At 46.4% G+C, this 18,104-nt stretch overlaps 1 protein-coding gene across 1 annotated transcript in view; it reads left to right on the top strand.

Moving 5' to 3' along the window:
* Positions 1 to 18,104, top strand: part of LOC146833291 (uncharacterized) — a 315,536-nt gene that overhangs the window by 20,374 nt on the left and 277,058 nt on the right. Inside the window, exon 2 of the mRNA XM_085601001.1 lies at positions 13,013 to 13,073. Within this exon, the coding sequence (XP_085457127.1) occupies positions 13,013 to 13,073 (61 nt within the window). The remainder of the gene's footprint in view (positions 1 to 13,012; positions 13,074 to 18,104) is intronic.

The raw sequence follows: 18,104 nt of genomic DNA on the forward strand, positions 1-18,104 counted from the left end.
GATGACGCGGGGTCACGTGTGACAACAGTGTTACGTGAGGAGCCCTTATTGGTTGTTAGAGCTGGGGTTGCTGTGGTAACCAAGTGAAATCGTGTCAGTCTGTGTAAGTGTATCAGAGGATGCCTATAGGTACATGTATTAATATGCTCTGGTGTCTAAGCGTCACATGCTTAAACGAGGGGGGGCCCACACAGGTACAGAACGTCTATTGGAGACAGCTAGTTCTGTCACGTCAGATGTTTGTAAGGCTGCTCCACGGGATGTCCTCGTAGGCATCCTCTGATACACTTAGTTTCCCTAACATGCAAGTTGTCAACAAAATGATCACTTCACATTAGATACCTATAGATATCCTATGATATATGCATGCCAGTTTCCCTCACATTCGAACTGGCTACGTAAAATATGCGAGTTGGCAACACAATGATGACATTACATCATGTGCCAACAACACGCATTTGTCACATATATAGATACCTTTTCGCGGCTCGATCTGTGGAATTACGTCCAGTCCAAGCATTCCAGACTGACACGATTTCACTTGGTTACCACAGCAACCCCAGCTCTAACAACCAATAAGGGCTCCTCACGTAACACTGTTGTCACACGTGACCCCGCGTCATCACTTCCTGTGGTTTACGCGGCACTTCCTTATTATATGATCATGCTACTAAATGATCAGCTCTCTATTCCATTTTCTTGCGGCTGCACCTTCTGCCCGCTGGTCGCCGCTCTGTGTATCATTAGGACACTGTACTATCCGGTGTCTGCCTCCAGCGCCAGCTCGTTGGATTTTACAGCCCTGCAGTGAAGGGTGAGTGGTTGAACTAAAATAAACTGTTATCTCTGCCCCGATGCCACCAAACACCTCGCGCATCCGGCGTCCTTAATTTTCTGCCCTAGCACCAGTCACAGTGGGAAGTGGTCAAAAATACATATATTTTTTTAAAATTCTCCCGTTTTTAGTCCACTTCTATAGGGTGTTCACAACTAGTACCACCTTATAGCTGAACACTTGGCAGTATTGAATTTGCATGACAACTGATTATCGTAGTTGTTAAGAGATAAGATCTATAATGCTTGTCGCAATGTGATTGTTACTTACATGTATGTTTGTGTCCCTGTATATATTTTTCTCTTTCAGGCATTTTTCCTAACCTGCACTAGTCACCACTTATTAGGGTGCTGTATGTGTGGTAAGTGTCAAATTAGCCACTACCACTACCAATGAGTGTGTGAATCACCTGGTCCTGAAGAATTGCGGTTACTTTACTTAAGCAAGAAACATGTTGACCATCTATGACCACAGCGTAATACAGTCAATCTAACTGTAATATTACGCACTCTATTGTTTTTATTGTAAGAGTGGGACCCCAGTCATTTAATAAACACTATTCAGGTTCCCCACTACTTATTTTTAATACACTCCCCTCACCACACACTTCTCACTTGAAGGCCCTCACCTGCATTCACCCACCGGCAACTATGGAATAAAGATCTCCATTAAAAGGCGCCATTGGGGTCGCCGATCGGGGATTGCAGCGCCGCCCCGATTCGGAGCAGACCCGATGATGACACTTTACATCTGGGCCACATGCTGACGACATATGACAGCTAGTCTGCCGGGTGTGTGAGGGTCTTTTTCCTAAAGGAGGATTTTCCTCCTGACCTCAGGGACTCATTTATCTCTTTTTTCACCAATAATTCTCTTTAGGAACAGCATACTTTCTTACTTATTCGAGTACATCTGGGCTATGTATGCTGGACCTGTCATAAACAGCCCCTGTTCCTCCTCTTTTTAAGTACCATGTTTTACACGGGGTCATCCCGTAGGAACTACATAGGATACCAGAGACATTCATTATTTTGAAGCCTTGGTCCATTTACACTACATAAGGCACTAGATTATCTGTTGGCCTTATATATATATATTTTCTGTTGTGTTATACATTACCTTCCCCTGATTTTGGGTACATTGGCTGCCCCTCTATCTTAGACTAACCTTATACTCAACCATGGATGATTGCCAAGGTTTGAGTTTTGGCGATGACATAGCTGCAGAAATTCTACGAACTCCGTCTCTTCTGGGGCCTGATAACAGTTCCACCTCTGGAGCCCAATCAGACGACCTCATGACCCTTACCACATTGAAACGGGAATGGCTTAAAATCACATTGCATGGAGCGATGATGACAGAATACCTGAGGGCCAATATCGCCCCGAATGGGTTAATTGTAAAAAATTTTCCTCGCCTCTTTCTTGACGATATGATTTTCAAAAAGGAATGGTCCCTGGTGTCATGGAAATGCACCAGGGATTGGTTGATTCTAATAATTAATACGTCCAAGAGACTAGCTGATGCTCTTCTGATCAGAATTCAGAATGCGGAGGGGGCTGTTAAAGTCACCTTAACCACAGCAATTTTCAAAACTAAATTGTCTGAAATCAACAATGAAATAGCGGAGAACAAAGAGTTTTTAATGAAACAGAAGATTACCAAACTACAAAAAGATATAAAAAAGTTTGATAAGGAAAAGGTTTATCCCTACCTTAAGGCGGATTATACATCAACGCTTAACAGCTACTCTTCTGAAGAGGAGTCTAGTGGTTCCAGACGCAACTCCAATACGAGTAGCGATTCCAGTGGGGGCAGCTTCTCTAACAATCGGAATAGACAGAGACAACAGAACTACTCCCACTATCCTATGATCCCGTTCCAGGGACAATACCAGCCAACCCCACCATTCTGGCACTTTCCCAACTTCCAACCGGGTCCCCCTCCGCCCCCTCCCTTCTACCAACAAGGCCCCCCTTTTTTAGGCAGAGGCTGGGGCAGAGGAAGAGGGCGGAGAAGAGGAGACGAAAAGAAAGTGCACTGGCAGGATCAACCCTCAACATCCATGGAGACCAGGAGCCAAGCCCAGAACAAGAGACGCTAGTTGTTAACCTCTCTTCCCGCACTCTAGATGACACAGAAAGGCGGGTACTTGAGAAGGGTCTGGGCTTCGTACCTACTCCTAAGGTCGATCACTTTAAAGAAATGTGTGAAATTCAGGCCTTTTTTCGCAAAGTACGTCTTAGAGCTTACTTTCAGGATGGACCAGAGGGTCAATGTGAAGACTCTGGCCTCCATAAACCCTCTACCTTTACACCACACAGCGGGATGGTCCCTAACGAGGTGCTAACTTATGAACAGGCCGTTCTTAAAGATTGGAAGCAAGCTAAACCTACTGCGACCTTCCACAATATCACTAACGAGGAAGAAGCAGCACTACGCTCACTTAATGACGACCCCCTTATCACCATAAAACAAGCAGATAAGGGAGGCGCTACGGTCATCATGTCAACCTGTGATTACCGCACTGAGTGTGAACGCCAGTTACGGGATAGGAAATACTATACTCCCATCCAGGAGGACCCCACCAACAGGCTCAAGACCCTGATCGCGAGCATGGTCTTCCATGCCGAAACTCAGGGCTGGATCACGAAAAAAGAGGCTAACTTTCTAGTCATTGGCGAACCAAGAACTCCTTACTTCTATTGTCTCCCCAAAATACATAAGGGCACTAATCCGACCCCAGGGAGACCGATTGTTTCGGGGATTGGTTCCCTGTTGGAACCCCTCTCCCAGTTTGCAGACTACTTTCTCAAACCTCTAGTCCAAAGCACCCCTTCATTCTTAAGAGACACCACCGATGTACTCAGGCTTCTAGAGGACACCCAACATCAGGGAGAGGTTGACTTCCTCATCACCCTCGATGTTGAGGCCCTCTATACGAATATCCCCCAGAGGGCTACCCTTGATGTTATAGAGGATGCACTGAGTAGTCTGGAATGGGAATCACCTACTCCCCGCCCTTTCATTATTGAATGTGCCACTCTAGCTCTTACAGAGAACTTTTTTGAGTTTGAAGGCCAATTATTCCATCAGACACAGGGCACGTCGATGGGGAGTACCTTTGCCCCTAGTGTGGCCTGCCTCTACATGGCAGCATTTGAGGAACGAGCCATCCATAATGAATCGAACCCTTACAGAGCTAATATCCTTTTGTGGAAGAGGTTCATTGACGATATTTTGATCCTTTGGAAGGGTGATCAAGCACACTGCAATGAATTTTGCCAATGGATAAATACTTTAAATCCATATTTAAAATTCACGAGTACCATCTCTGACCACCAGCTTCCCTTTCTGGACCTCCTGATCATATTAGACGATCATCAAATGAGCACCACACTACATCGCAAACCTACTGACAGAAATAGTCTGCTACATTTCAACAGCTACCACCCTGGGGCGCTCAAACAAAATTTACCCTTTGGTCAATTCCTCCGTATTAGGAGGAATTGTAGCGCTGTTACTGACTTCAAAAAGGAGTCTAAAACCCTCATGACCAATCTTCTCCAGAGGGGGTACCAGAACCGGGACATCCAGAGATCCTACAAACGTGCCCGCAACAATAACAGGGAAGGGTTACTTGAACCAAGAGAGAAAAAAACTGACGACTGCCTCACCTGTGTGATCACCTACACCCCTAACTCTTCACAACTCAAGAAAATCATTAACAAACATTGGGGTATCCTCCACACCGGGGAACTTACAATACCGAACCCCCGTTTTGCCTTCAAACGCACCACCAATTTGAAGGAGAGATTAATACATACCAGACCCAAACCCAAACCACCAGTGAACACCAATCAATCGACTTTATGGAACCTTCCTCCCGTCAGGGGCCACTACCCTTGCGGTAACTGTGTGGTTTGTCCTCAAACTAAAATAACCAAAGACATTGTCTTCCCTAATGGGACCACGTGGGAATGCAGAACGCACACTAACTGCAATACTGCCTACTGCGTTTATCTGATAACCTGCCCGTGTAACTTACCCTACATAGGGATGACGACTAGATCAGTGAAGACGAGAATCATTGAGCATCGGAGTAATTTCCGATGCAAAAAAATGAACACTAGGATGACCAAGCACTTCTGTGAAAATAACCACTCCCCTGACTCTTTCAAGTGGGTAGTTCTCCAGTCCCCTAAAAATGTCACCAAAACCAAACTGTTCACCCTGGAGCAGAGGTGGGTGATGAGACTGTCTTCTAATACCGATGGATTGAACGAGGACATCCCGTGGAGCAGCCTTACAAACATCTGACGTGACAGAACTAGCTGTCTCCAATAGACGTTCTGTACCTGTGTGGGCCCCCCCTCGTTTAAGCATGTGACGCTTAGACACCAGAGCATATTAATACATGTACCTATAGGCATCCTCTGATACACTTAGTTTCCCTAACATGCAAGTTGTCAACAAAATGATCACTTCACATTAGATACCTATAGATATCCTATGATATATGCATGCCAGTTTCCCTCACATTCGAACTGGCTACGTAAAATATGCGAGTTGGCAACACAATGATGACATTACATCATGTGCCAACAACACGCATTTGTCACATATATAGATACCTTTTCGCGGCTCGATCTGTGGAATTACGTCCAGTCCAAGCATTCCAGACTGACACGATTTCACTTGGTTACCACAGCAACCCCAGCTCTAACAACCAATAAGGGCTCCTCACGTAACACTGTTGTCACACGTGACCCCGCGTCATCACTTCCTGTGGTTTACGCGGCGCTTCCTGCCACACGCCCATATCCCTCTCTTTTCCTCTACCGGAAGTAAACCTCGCGCACTAGTCTCTCCGCCAGCACCTCTCTGACGTAGCAATTAGTGCACGGCTCGGATTGGCTGGTCTACGCTAGATAATCCCTTCGGGAGTTCTGAGATTCGTCCCCCGAGTCGGCGTGGATCAAGGGTAGGTGGATAGGCGTCCTGTACTACGGACTTCTGTAAGTATCCCCTCGTGGCACCTGGGTCCTCATCTTATGCGGATTTCCTTATTATATGATCATGCTACTAAATTATCAGCTCTCTATTCCATTTTCTTGCGGCTGCACCTTCTGCCCGCTGGTCGCCGCTCTGTGTATCATTAGGACACTGTACTATCCGGTGTCTGCCTCCAGCGCCAGCTCGTTGGATTTTACAGCCCTGCAGTGAAGGGTGAGTGGTTGAACTAAAATAAACTGTTATCTCTGCCCTGATGCCACCAAACACCTCGCGCATCCGGCGTTCTTAATTTTCTGCCCTAGCACCAGTCACAGTGGGAAGTGGTCAAAAATACATATATTTTTTTAAAATTCTCCCGTTTTTAGTCCACTTCTATAGGGTGTTCACAACTAGTACCACCTTATAGCTGAACACTTGGCAGTATTGAATTTGCATGACAACTGATTATCGTAGTTGTTAAGAGATAAGATCTATAATGCTTGTCGCAATGTGATTGTTACTTACATGTATGTTTGTGTCCCTGTATATATTTTTCTCTTTCAGGCATTTTTCCTAACCTGCACTAGTCACCACTTATTAGGGTGCTGTATGTGTGGTAAGTGTCAAATTAGCCACTACCACTACCAATGAGTGTGTGAATCACCTGGTCCTGAAGAATTGCGGTTACTTTACTTAAGCAAGAAACATGTTGACCATCTATGACCACAGCGTAATACAGTCAATCTAACTGTAATATTACGCACTCTATTGTTTTTATTGTAAGAGTGGGACCCCAGTCATTTAATAAACACTATTCAGGTTCCCCACTACTTATTTTTAATACACTCCCCTCACCACACACTTCTCACTTGAAGGCCCTCACCTGCATTCACCCACCGGCAACTATGGAATAAAGATCTCCATTAAAAGGCGCCATTGGGGTCGCCGATCGGGGATTGCAGCGCCGCCCCGATTCGGAGCAGACCCGATGATGACACTTTACATCTGGGCCACATGCTGACGACATATGACAGCTAGTCTGCCGGGTGTGTGAGGGTCTTTTTCCTAAAGGAGGATTTTCCTCCTGACCTCAGGGACTCATTTATCTCTTTTTTCACCAATAATTCTCTTTAGGAACAGCATACTTTCTTACTTATTCGAGTACATCTGGGCTATGTATGCTGGACCTGTCATAAACAGCCCCTGTTCCTCCTCTTTTTAAGTACCATGTTTTACACGGGGTCATCCCGTAGGAACTACATAGGATACCAGAGACATTCATTATTTTGAAGCCTTGGTCCATTTACACTACATAAGGCACTAGATTATCTGTTGGCCTTATATATATATATTTTCTGTTGTGTTATACATTACCTTCCCCTGATTTTGGGTACATTGGCTGCCCCTCTATCTTAGACTAACCTTATACTCAACCATGGATGATTGCCAAGGTTTGAGTTTTGGCGATGACATAGCTGCAGAAATTCTACGAACTCCGTCTCTTCTGGGGCCTGATAACAGTTCCACCTCTGGAGCCCAATCAGACGACCTCATGACCCTTACCACATTGAAACGGGAATGGCTTAAAATCACATTGCATGGAGCGATGATGACAGAATACCTGAGGGCCAATATCGCCCCGAATGGGTTAATTGTAAAAAATTTTCCTCGCCTCTTTCTTGACGATATGATTTTCAAAAAGGAATGGTCCCTGGTGTCATGGAAATGCACCAGGGATTGGTTGATTCTAATAATTAATACGTCCAAGAGACTAGCTGATGCTCTTCTGATCAGAATTCAGAATGCGGAGGGGGCTGTTAAAGTCACCTTAACCACGGCAATTTTCAAAACTAAATTGTCTGAAATCAACAATGAAATAGCGGAGAACAAAGAGTTTTTAATGAAACAGAAGATTACCAAACTACAAAAAGATATAAAAAAGTTTGATAAGGAAAAGGTTTATCCCTACCTTAAGGCGGATTATACATCAACGCTTAACAGCTACTCTTCTGAAGAGGAGTCTAGTGGTTCCAGACGCAACTCCAATACGAGTAGCGATTCCAGTGGGGGCAGCTTCTCTAACAATCGGAATAGACAGAGACAACAGAACTACTCCCACTATCCTATGATCCCGTTCCAGGGACAATACCAGCCAACCCCACCATTCTGGCACTTTCCCAACTTCCAACCGGGTCCCCCTCCGCCCCCTCCCTTCTACCAACAAGGCCCCCCTTTTTTAGGCAGAGGCTGGGGCAGAGGAAGAGGGCGGAGAAGAGGAGACGAAAAGAAAGTGCACTGGCAGGATCAACCCTCAACATCCATGGAGACCAGGAGCCAAGCCCAGAACAAGAGACACTAGTTGTTAACCTCTCTTCCCGCACTCTAGATGACACAGAAAGGCGGGTACTTGAGAAGGGTCTGGGCTTCGTACCTACTCCTAAGGTCGATCACTTTAAAGAAATGTGTGAAATTCAGGCCTTTTTTCGCAAAGTACGTCTTAGAGCTTACTTTCAGGATGGACCAGAGGGTCAATGTGAAGACTCTGGCCTCCATAAACCCTCTACCTTTACACCACACAGCGGGATGGTCCCTAACGAGGTGCTAACTTATGAACAGGCCGTTCTTAAAGATTGGAAGCAAGCTAAACCTACTGCGACCTTCCACAATATCACTAACGAGGAAGAAGCAGCACTACGCTCACTTAATGACGACCCCCTTATCACCATAAAACAAGCAGATAAGGGTGGCGCTACGGTCATCATGTCAACCTGTGATTACCGCACTGAGTGTGAACGCCAGTTACGGGATAGGAAATACTATACTCCCATCCAGGAGGACCCCACCAACAGGCTCAAGACCCTGATCGCGAGCATGGTCTTCCATGCCGAAACTCAGGGCTGGATCACGAAAAAAGAGGCTAACTTTCTAGTCATTGGCGAACCAAGAACTCCTTACTTCTATTGTCTCCCCAAAATACATAAGGGCACTAATCCGACCCCAGGGAGACCGATTGTTTCGGGGATTGGTTCCCTGTTGGAACCCCTCTCCCAGTTTGCAGACTACTTTCTCAAACCTCTAGTCCAAAGCACCCCTTCATTCTTAAGAGACACCACCGATGTACTCAGGCTTCTAGAGGACACCCAACATCAGGGAGAGGTTGACTTCCTCATCACCCTCGATGTTGAGGCCCTCTATACGAATATCCCCCAGAGGGCTACCCTTGATGTTATAGAGGATGCACTGAGTAGTCTGGAATGGGTATCACCTACTCCCCGCCCTTTCATTATTGAATGTGCCACTCTAGCTCTTACAGAGAACTTTTTTGAGTTTGAAGGCCAATTATTCCATCAGACACAGGGCACGTCGATGGGGAGTACCTTTGCCCCTAGTGTGGCCTGCCTCTACATGGCAGCATTTGAGGAACGAGCCATCCATAATGAATCGAACCCTTACAGAGCTAATATCCTTTTGTGGAAGAGGTTCATTGACGATATTTTGATCCTTTGGAAGGGTGATCAAGCACACTGCAATGAATTTTGCCAATGGATAAATACTTTAAATCCATATTTAAAATTCACGAGTACCATCTCTGACCACCAGCTTCCCTTTCTGGACCTCCTGATCATATTAGACGATCATCAAATGAGCACCACACTACATCGCAAACCTACTGACAGAAATAGTCTGCTACATTTCAACAGCTACCACCCTGGGGCGCTCAAACAAAATTTACCCTTTGGTCAATTCCTCCGTATTAGGAGGAATTGTAGCGCTGTTACTGACTTCAAAAAGGAGTCTAAAACCCTCATGACCAATCTTCTCCAGAGGGGGTACCAGAACCGGGACATCCAGAGATCCTACAAACGTGCCCGCAACAATAACAGGGAAGGGTTACTTGAACCAAGAGAGAAAAAAACTGACGACTGCCTCACCTGTGTGATCACCTACACCCCTAACTCTTCACAACTCAAGAAAATCATTAACAAACATTGGGGTATCCTCCACACCGGGGAACTTACAATACCGAACCCCCGTTTTGCCTTCAAACGCACCACCAATTTGAAGGAGAGATTAATACATACCAGACCCAAACCCAAACCACCAGTGAACACCAATCAATCGACTTTATGGAACCTTCCTCCCGTCAGGGGCCACTACCCTTGCGGTAACTGTGTGGTTTGTCCTCAAACTAAAATAACCAAAGACATTGTCTTCCCTAATGGGACCACGTGGGAATGCAGAACGCACACTAACTGCAATACTGCCTACTGCGTTTATCTGATAACCTGCCCGTGTAACTTACCCTACATAGGGATGACGACTAGATCAGTGAAGACGAGAATCATTGAGCATCGGAGTAATTTCCGATGCAAAAAAATGAACACTAGGATGACCAAGCACTTCTGTGAAAATAACCACTCCCCTGACTCTTTCAAGTGGGTAGTTCTCCAGTCCCCTAAAAATGTCACCAAAACCAAACTGTTCACCCTGGAGCAGAGGTGGGTGATGAGACTGTCTTCTAATACCGATGGATTGAACGAGGACATCCCGTGGAGCAGCCTTACAAACATCTGACGTGACAGAACTAGCTGTCTCCAATAGACGTTCTGTACCTGTGTGGGCCCCCCCTCGTTTAAGCATGTGACGCTTAGACACCAGAGCATATTAATACATGTACCTATAGGCATCCTCTGATACACTTAGTTTCCCTAACATGCAAGTTGTCAACAAAATGATCACTTCACATTAGATACCTATAGATATCCTATGATATATGCATGCCAGTTTCCCTCACATTCGAACTGGCTACGTAAAATATGCGAGTTGGCAACACAATGATGACATTACATCATGTGCCAACAACACGCATTTGTCACATATATAGATACCTTTTCGCGGCTCGATCTGTGGAATTACGTCCAGTCCAAGCATTCCAGACTGACACGATTTCACTTGGTTACCACAGCAACCCCAGCTCTAACAACCAATAAGGGCTCCTCACGTAACACTGTTGTCACACGTGACCCCGCGTCATCACTTCCTGTGGTTTACGCGGCGCTTCCTGCCACACGCCCATATTCCTCTCTTTTCCTCTACCGGAAGTAAACCTCGCGCACTAGTCTCTCCGCCAGCACCTCTCTGACGTAGCAATTAGTGCACGGCTCGGATTGGCTGGTCTACGCTAGATAATCCCTTCGGGAGTTCTGAGATTCGTCCCCCGAGTCGGCGTGGATCAAGGGTAGGTGGATAGGCGTCCTGTACTACGGACTTCTGTAAGTATCCCCTCGTGGCACCTGGGTCCTCATCTTATGCGGATTTCCTTATTATATGATCATGCTACTAAATGATCAGCTCTCTATTCCATTTTCTTGCGGCTGCACCTTCTGCCCGCTGGTCGCCGCTCTGTGTATCATTAGGACACTGTACTATCCGGTGTCTGCCTCCAGCGCCAGCTCGTTGGATTTTACAGCCCTGCAGTGAAGGGTGAGTGGTTGAACTAAAATAAACTGTTATCTCTGCCCCGATGCCACCAAACACCTCGCGCATCCGGCGTTCTTAATTTTCTGCCCTAGCACCAGTCACAGTGGGAAGTGGTCAAAAATACATATATTTTTTTAAAATTCTCCCGTTTTTAGTCCACTTCTATAGGGTGTTCACAACTAGTACCACCTTATAGCTGAACACTTGGCAGTATTGAATTTGCATGACAACTGATTATCGTAGTTGTTAAGAGATAAGATCTATAATGCTTGTCGCAATGTGATTGTTACTTACATGTATGTTTGTGTCCCTGTATATATTTTTCTCTTTCAGGCATTTTTCCTAACCTGCACTAGTCACCACTTATTAGGGTGCTGTATGTGTGGTAAGTGTCAAATTAGCCACTACCACTACCAATGAGTGTGTGAATCACCTGGTCCTGAAGAATTGCGGTTACTTTACTTAAGCAAGAAACATGTTGACCATCTATGACCACAGCGTAATACAGTCAATCTAACTGTAATATTACGCACTCTATTGTTTTTATTGTAAGAGTGGGACCCCAGTCATTTAATAAACACTATTCAGGTTCCCCACTACTTATTTTTAATACACTCCCCTCACCACACACTTCTCACTTGAAGGCCCTCACCTGCATTCACCCACCGGCAACTATGGAATAAAGATCTCCATTAAAAGGCGCCATTGGGGTCGCCGATCGGGGATTGCAGCGCCGCCCCGATTCGGAGCAGACCCGATGATGACACTTTACATCTGGGCCACATGCTGACGACATATGACAGCTAGTCTGCTGGGTGTGTGAGGGTCTTTTTCCTAAAGGAGGATTTTCCTCCTGACCTCAGGGACTCATTTATCTCTTTTTTCACCAATAATTCTCTTTAGGAACAGCATACTTTCTTACTTATTCGAGTACACAGGGATGTGTGCCATGTCAACTCTCCAGTTTGGTCTGTACCAAAATACCCAGTCTGCAATGGAAGGTTGGGGGTGTTATGGTGAGGGGACTCTGGGGATGGCACAATACATGCTTCAGCCCTCAGAGGCCTCCTTGGGTCACAGGGTCCTTGGTATCAGGGGTACCTTTTTCAAGGGACTTAAAGGTGGCCCATAGGTATGCCAATTGTGGATAACAAAGGTACAGTTTTGGGAAAGAACACAGGTGCTGGGGCCTGGTTAGCAGGATCCCAGCATGCAGTAAGTCAATTTGGCATCAGGTATCTTGTAAAACGTTAGGGGGCAACCATGCAAAATGGTCACTTTCCTACATAAGACAACAGTCTTCGAACCACATACCCTTAATGACATAGCATGGCATTCCCTTGACCACCACACATTGGAGTAGTAAGCACTTTATAAATGCAATACCACATAATACAAATAGTACAAATCAAACAAGCTCCCCAAAGCCAGGCTCTCTCTCTGCATTGAAGACCCTTATGTGTTTCGAATAGATGCTGTGACCTTTGCTTCATAGCACTAAGATGCCCTCTCCCAAACCTTTTCCAAGGCACTGGGTTTAAGGGATGTACTCAGACTTTCTATGTGTTAGAGGAAGAAAATGATTAGCAAAATAACTACTAAGCTTGATTTGTTAGTAGCAGATAAATGTGAGATGAAGTGTGGCTACAAAAGTGTAATGATTTGCCCTTACTCCTTCGTCACTGTCTTTTTTTTGCTTAGACTTGAAGAGGAAGTTCGCATTCGATTAGAAACCCAAACCAGTTCTGACGTGAAGCAGAAGGTGAGCCCCTGGTCCAGAAATTGCCTTTGATCTTCCTCTCTTTCACTCTGTCCACTCTTTCTGTCTTTCTTTCACCCCCTCAACCTCACACATTCTTGCTTGCTCTTTCAAGTCATTATGTTGTCATGTTTTATAGCATTAGATGTGTTGGGAAAAACTATACAAATTTCAAAGCATTGTACACAGTTTGCGTACTGGCAATTATTCTGTTGGTTAGTAGAATTTAGATCCTGTGTTGTTCATGTAACTTTGCAAATCAGTTACTGACTCCTTTCCCCCTTAATGGCATGTCTTTGTTTCCTCAAATTTGGGCCATTATAATATTATCATGTTCATCTTCTTTCCAAATCTGGTTTTGCTCACACTGTAGATCTATCTTAGTGTTGCCCTTACTCCTTCTTCTACTTGCTAAGCATACAACAATTGTGCTTCCCTGGTAAACAGGATGAAGGATCTTAACTTCCTCACTAAAGTGAGGATCATCAATCTGAGCTCTGTTCATAAAATTGCAACTCCTGGTGCAAATGTAACTGAATACCAGGGAGATTAATAAAAATGTAACTTTGTTTCATGGATTTTCATATTAGGCAACACGATAAAAAAAACAGCATAACAAGCAGTGCAAAGGTCTCATGCACTAGCACTGTATCTACCACTGGAATATTGCAATAGACATGTACAAAAAGAATTTCCAAAAAAGGCAGTTTAATGCAACCAGACCACACATTGTAAAGGATACCAGGGCACTCTGTCTTAGTCTCCGAATAAGACTCACAGAAGGGTATTGAACCTTACCACACTTAGCTGTCACATCACCTGGTCACAACAATACAGAGCATGTGGACGTCACGCCTCATCCTCCAAGCCAGAATCCAAATCTGAAATCCCCATATAAGTAAATTTGTCTAGAAGCCTCCCCATGTCATCACATCTTCTGCAGCCTTGTCATTTGGTCGGGAAAGATGCATGTGTTGCTCCTCTGCTTCCCCTTGCACAAGTAAATCCCTAAACCAGAAGGAGATCTGCAGCAGTTTAGTTCCCAGCCATCCAATGGCCACCCTTTGTTTATCCAGCAAAAGTGCAAGCTGGGAGACTCTGAATGGGATCTTCCGCCTGTTAGGTTTCTTCACCGACCCAGGAGGCAAGCCCCGGGTGCAAGGGGATCTTGATGCCAGTGGATGCCTCAATCCTAGGGACCACCTCTCTCCAAAAATCCCTGAACTATAGTACAGGCCCAGGCAAGAAAGAATTCCCCCACCACCCCACACCATGCACATCTCACTGCCCTAGTGGGATCCATCTTGATGAGCTGATAAGGGGTTACATATGTGCGGAGCAAATAGTTAAAGTCTAGTAATTTAAACAGGACACTGTTCTCACGAGTTCCCCAGATCCGCTTCCCATGTTCGCCTGGCCTTATAGGGAGGTTGTATCATGTCCCCCTTAAGAGACTTATAGAAGAGAGTAATTACGTGATGTCACTCCCCCCATTGAATTTTCTCCATAAAACCAGTGAGAGCTGCAGTGCAGCTGGGAACTCACTCCATGCCTTCCTTGCTGTTTGCTCCAGTTTAGCATAATGCAGGAGGTAGCCCGGTCCCACGCCAAACACCTCACTGGCCTCTGTGAAGGAAAAAACCTCTCCCCTAGATATAGATCACCCACTACCTGACCTGCTCTTCACTGATCAATGGACATGCCAGTTTCGATTGCCTGAAACAGTGCCAGGTCCTAGTGCCGCAATTCCCTGTCTAAAGGTGCTCTACGTAGCACCCTCTTGACCACTGTACCACCATATCGCAGTAGTGTGCCGTACCAAGTACGGGATAGGGTACTCAGATCAGCCCCCTCCCATTAATAATTGAGCCAATGTGTCATTTCCAAGCATGTCTCAGGACAGCCTCTTTTCCCAATTGTCTGGCTCCACTAACCAACGTGTTGCATTCTGCAGGTGAGCCACAAAGTAATATAGTTGCATGTCCGGAAGACCCAGGCCTCCATCCTCAATGTCCCTTTAATGAACCAACAGGGCTACCCTACTATGTCGCACCCCCCCCCCGACCAGAGATCAATAGGCTATTCAACTTGCAAAAGATTTGTGACCCAAGTAGGAACAATGAGTTCTGCACTAAGTAGAGGCAGTGGGGAAGAACAAACATCTTGGCTATTGCCACCCTTTCTATCACTGGCAGAAGCAATCTATTCCAGAGCTCTATCGGTCTAGCAAGACCCTCAAGGACCCTGTCTATGTTCATACGCCTGTAGCCGGTGTCAGTATCGGTAGCCATTATGCCAAGGATCGGAAGCTCTAGGTGTCCCAGTGGATCCCCAAGTCTGGAAGTTGTTCAAGAGGTTTCTCCACAAGTCTCCCAAGAAGAAATACCAACATATTCCTAATATTAACCTGTAGGCCGGAAATCTCTCCGAAGTCCACCAGTAGCCTCATCAGGATTGGCACCACCCTTTCAGGAGAATGAACGTACAGCAATGCCTCATCCACGTATAGAGAGATGACATGGTTGGCACCACCGACCTCCTGAATACCCCAGTGATCCAATTCTTTGCATAAAAGTAATGCCAAGGGTTTAATGCCGATTGCGAGTAAGAGTGATGAAGGAGGGCAGCCCTGTTTGGTGCTCTTTCCTACTGACCAGGCCTTTGATAGTTCACCTCCGGTCTAAAAACGCATCATTGGGTCCGTGTACAGCAGCTTCACCCAGTCATAGAAGATAGGCCCAAACCCCATCCCCCGCAGCACTGCCATCAGATAATCCCACTCCACGGTATCAAAGGCTTCTCCAGATCTATAGATACTAGAGCCATTTCCCGTTCGTCAGCAATGAATTAGTGAAGCACACGCTTAAGCCGACAGAGATTTAACCCCGACTGCGAGCCGGCATGAACCTAGGTCTTCATGCACCAGTCCTCGTATGTCACCTCATAGTCTCATCATCAACAACTTTCAGAGACCCATAACATCTGAATTAAGAATGGTGAGTCGCAGGTGTGAGTAGGAGTCTGCTGGGTCCTCCCTGGTTTTAGCATAAGTCAAACTATACCCTCATGCATGGAGGGTGGGAGGATCAACGTCTCTGTGCCTATGTAAGAACTTTCAACTTTCAATGATTTCCCCTTAAGTTCAGAGGAATAAGTTTGAAGGAATTCAATAGGAAATCTATCCCTACTGGGTGCCATAGATGTATTTAAATCACTGAGGGCCACACCCAACTACTCCAGGGTGATATCCCCATCTAGCTCTCACAAACACTCTGGTGATAGGTGTGGCAGACCCACCCCTGCAAGAAACATCTCCAGCACTCCCAGACGACCCACCCCTCCTGCTCTGTACACAGTGTGGAGATATGCTCCAAGGATATGAAGAATTTCCTGCCTGCTTGTCACCATCTGGGGCACGGCGACACAGGTCGGGGGGGCTGTAATTTGCACCTAAGGATCCAAGCTAGAAGCTTACCAGACTTATCACCCTCCCTTTGCAATCATTGGCAAAATGTCTTAAGCGTACATTTGTCCAGAGCAGGGTTCTCCAAAGTTGGTCCTGGAGGGCCGGATCCATGCCAGATTTTTAAGATAACTATATTAATCTAAATGTGGATATGCTAAAAATCTGGCATGGAACTGGCCCTCCAGGACCGACTTTGGTAAACCCCGGTCCAGAGTGTCCCACAGCCCCCTGAAGGTCACACTGAGCACGCCTCACCATGGCTCACCCCTGCACTGAGCCCAACTTCGAATTATGGCATTGCTCTTGCACCTTAATGTCAGCCTCCAGTTATCTTCGGACCCCACAAATGCATGTCCCTCTCATAACTGCCTTAAGAGCCTACTATTCACTAGCTCTAGTGATGGTGTTCCCCCAGTTAGCCTCTAGATAGTAAGTGTGGTCGCTTGTGAGTTCCTGCAGACCGCATCCGTCAGGAGCACAGAGGGCATGTGTGAACTTCGAACCAGGCAAGGACCAGCACCCCACCACAACAGGAGCAACACTGGCACGTGATCAGAGAGGAACCGCCCCAGGTGAGTAATCGTGCCCAAGCCCACAGGGTCTACACAAGCCACCAATATGCGGTCCAGATGGCTATAAGTGTTATGACTTAGAGAATGGCAGGTGTAGTAGCAGCCCTCTCGGTGAAGCACTCGCTATCCATCCAAAAAACTAGATTCCATGTGGTTGCAGCAAGTGAGCCAGTCATCAGTGGCTTATTTGCCAGCCTTCGTGGGTGGCGACTCATTTACCATCCAAGACACAGCTGAAGTCTCCATACCATATCACAGGAATCCCCAGACTATCCTCCAGTATGTCCTGCATCCCCTCATAAAAATTCCTTTCATCCATATTGGGCGCCTCCACCAAGTACGAGCATCCAGACCTGCCTGTCACCCACAAGGCCCAAGCAGAAGTCCATGAGTCAGGTGGGGGTCCATAGAATTAAGATGCCCTCCTGCAATCAGGGAGCACGTCCCATAAACTGATGGAGGGTTAGATGGAGGGGGCACACCAAGAGGACCACAGGGGAGCCATCAAAAATAGCATCTCGCAGATGGAGGACCTCCAGTAGTACAACCAAGAGAGGAGGAAGCAGGGGGGGGCACCATGTCCTAGGTTTACAGTCAATGTTGCCCCATTCCCCGAAGACCAGCTCAGACAATCCCCCAGGGCCAGAACTCACCAGAGGGTCCAATCTCACAGCGAGTCCGGCAGGGATCTAGGAATCCCAGTCATAGAGTGTGGTGAGCCTCCAATGCCTGAGACACCCTGATCACCAGGGACCCGCCTACATCACCAACAAGTGGGCGCCTTAGACAATGTAGCTGGCATTAGGCCTCAAGCTCGTTTTGCCCCAGCTTCACGGTCCAATCACAGCCGGCACTCACAGCAGTTCACTGGATCAGCAACGAGGGGAGGGACGGGCTGCCACCTCCTGATGCAGAATCTGAGCAGGCAGGGCTGGTCCCCTCAAGACTACCAGTAGTCACAATACAGATGCCATGCCCGATGCAGAGGTCGCCCAG

This window comes from Triturus cristatus, chromosome 4_2, assembly GCF_964204655.1.
Source record: "Triturus cristatus chromosome 4_2, aTriCri1.1, whole genome shotgun sequence".
Classification (NCBI taxonomy): Eukaryota; Metazoa; Chordata; class Amphibia; order Caudata; family Salamandridae; genus Triturus; species Triturus cristatus.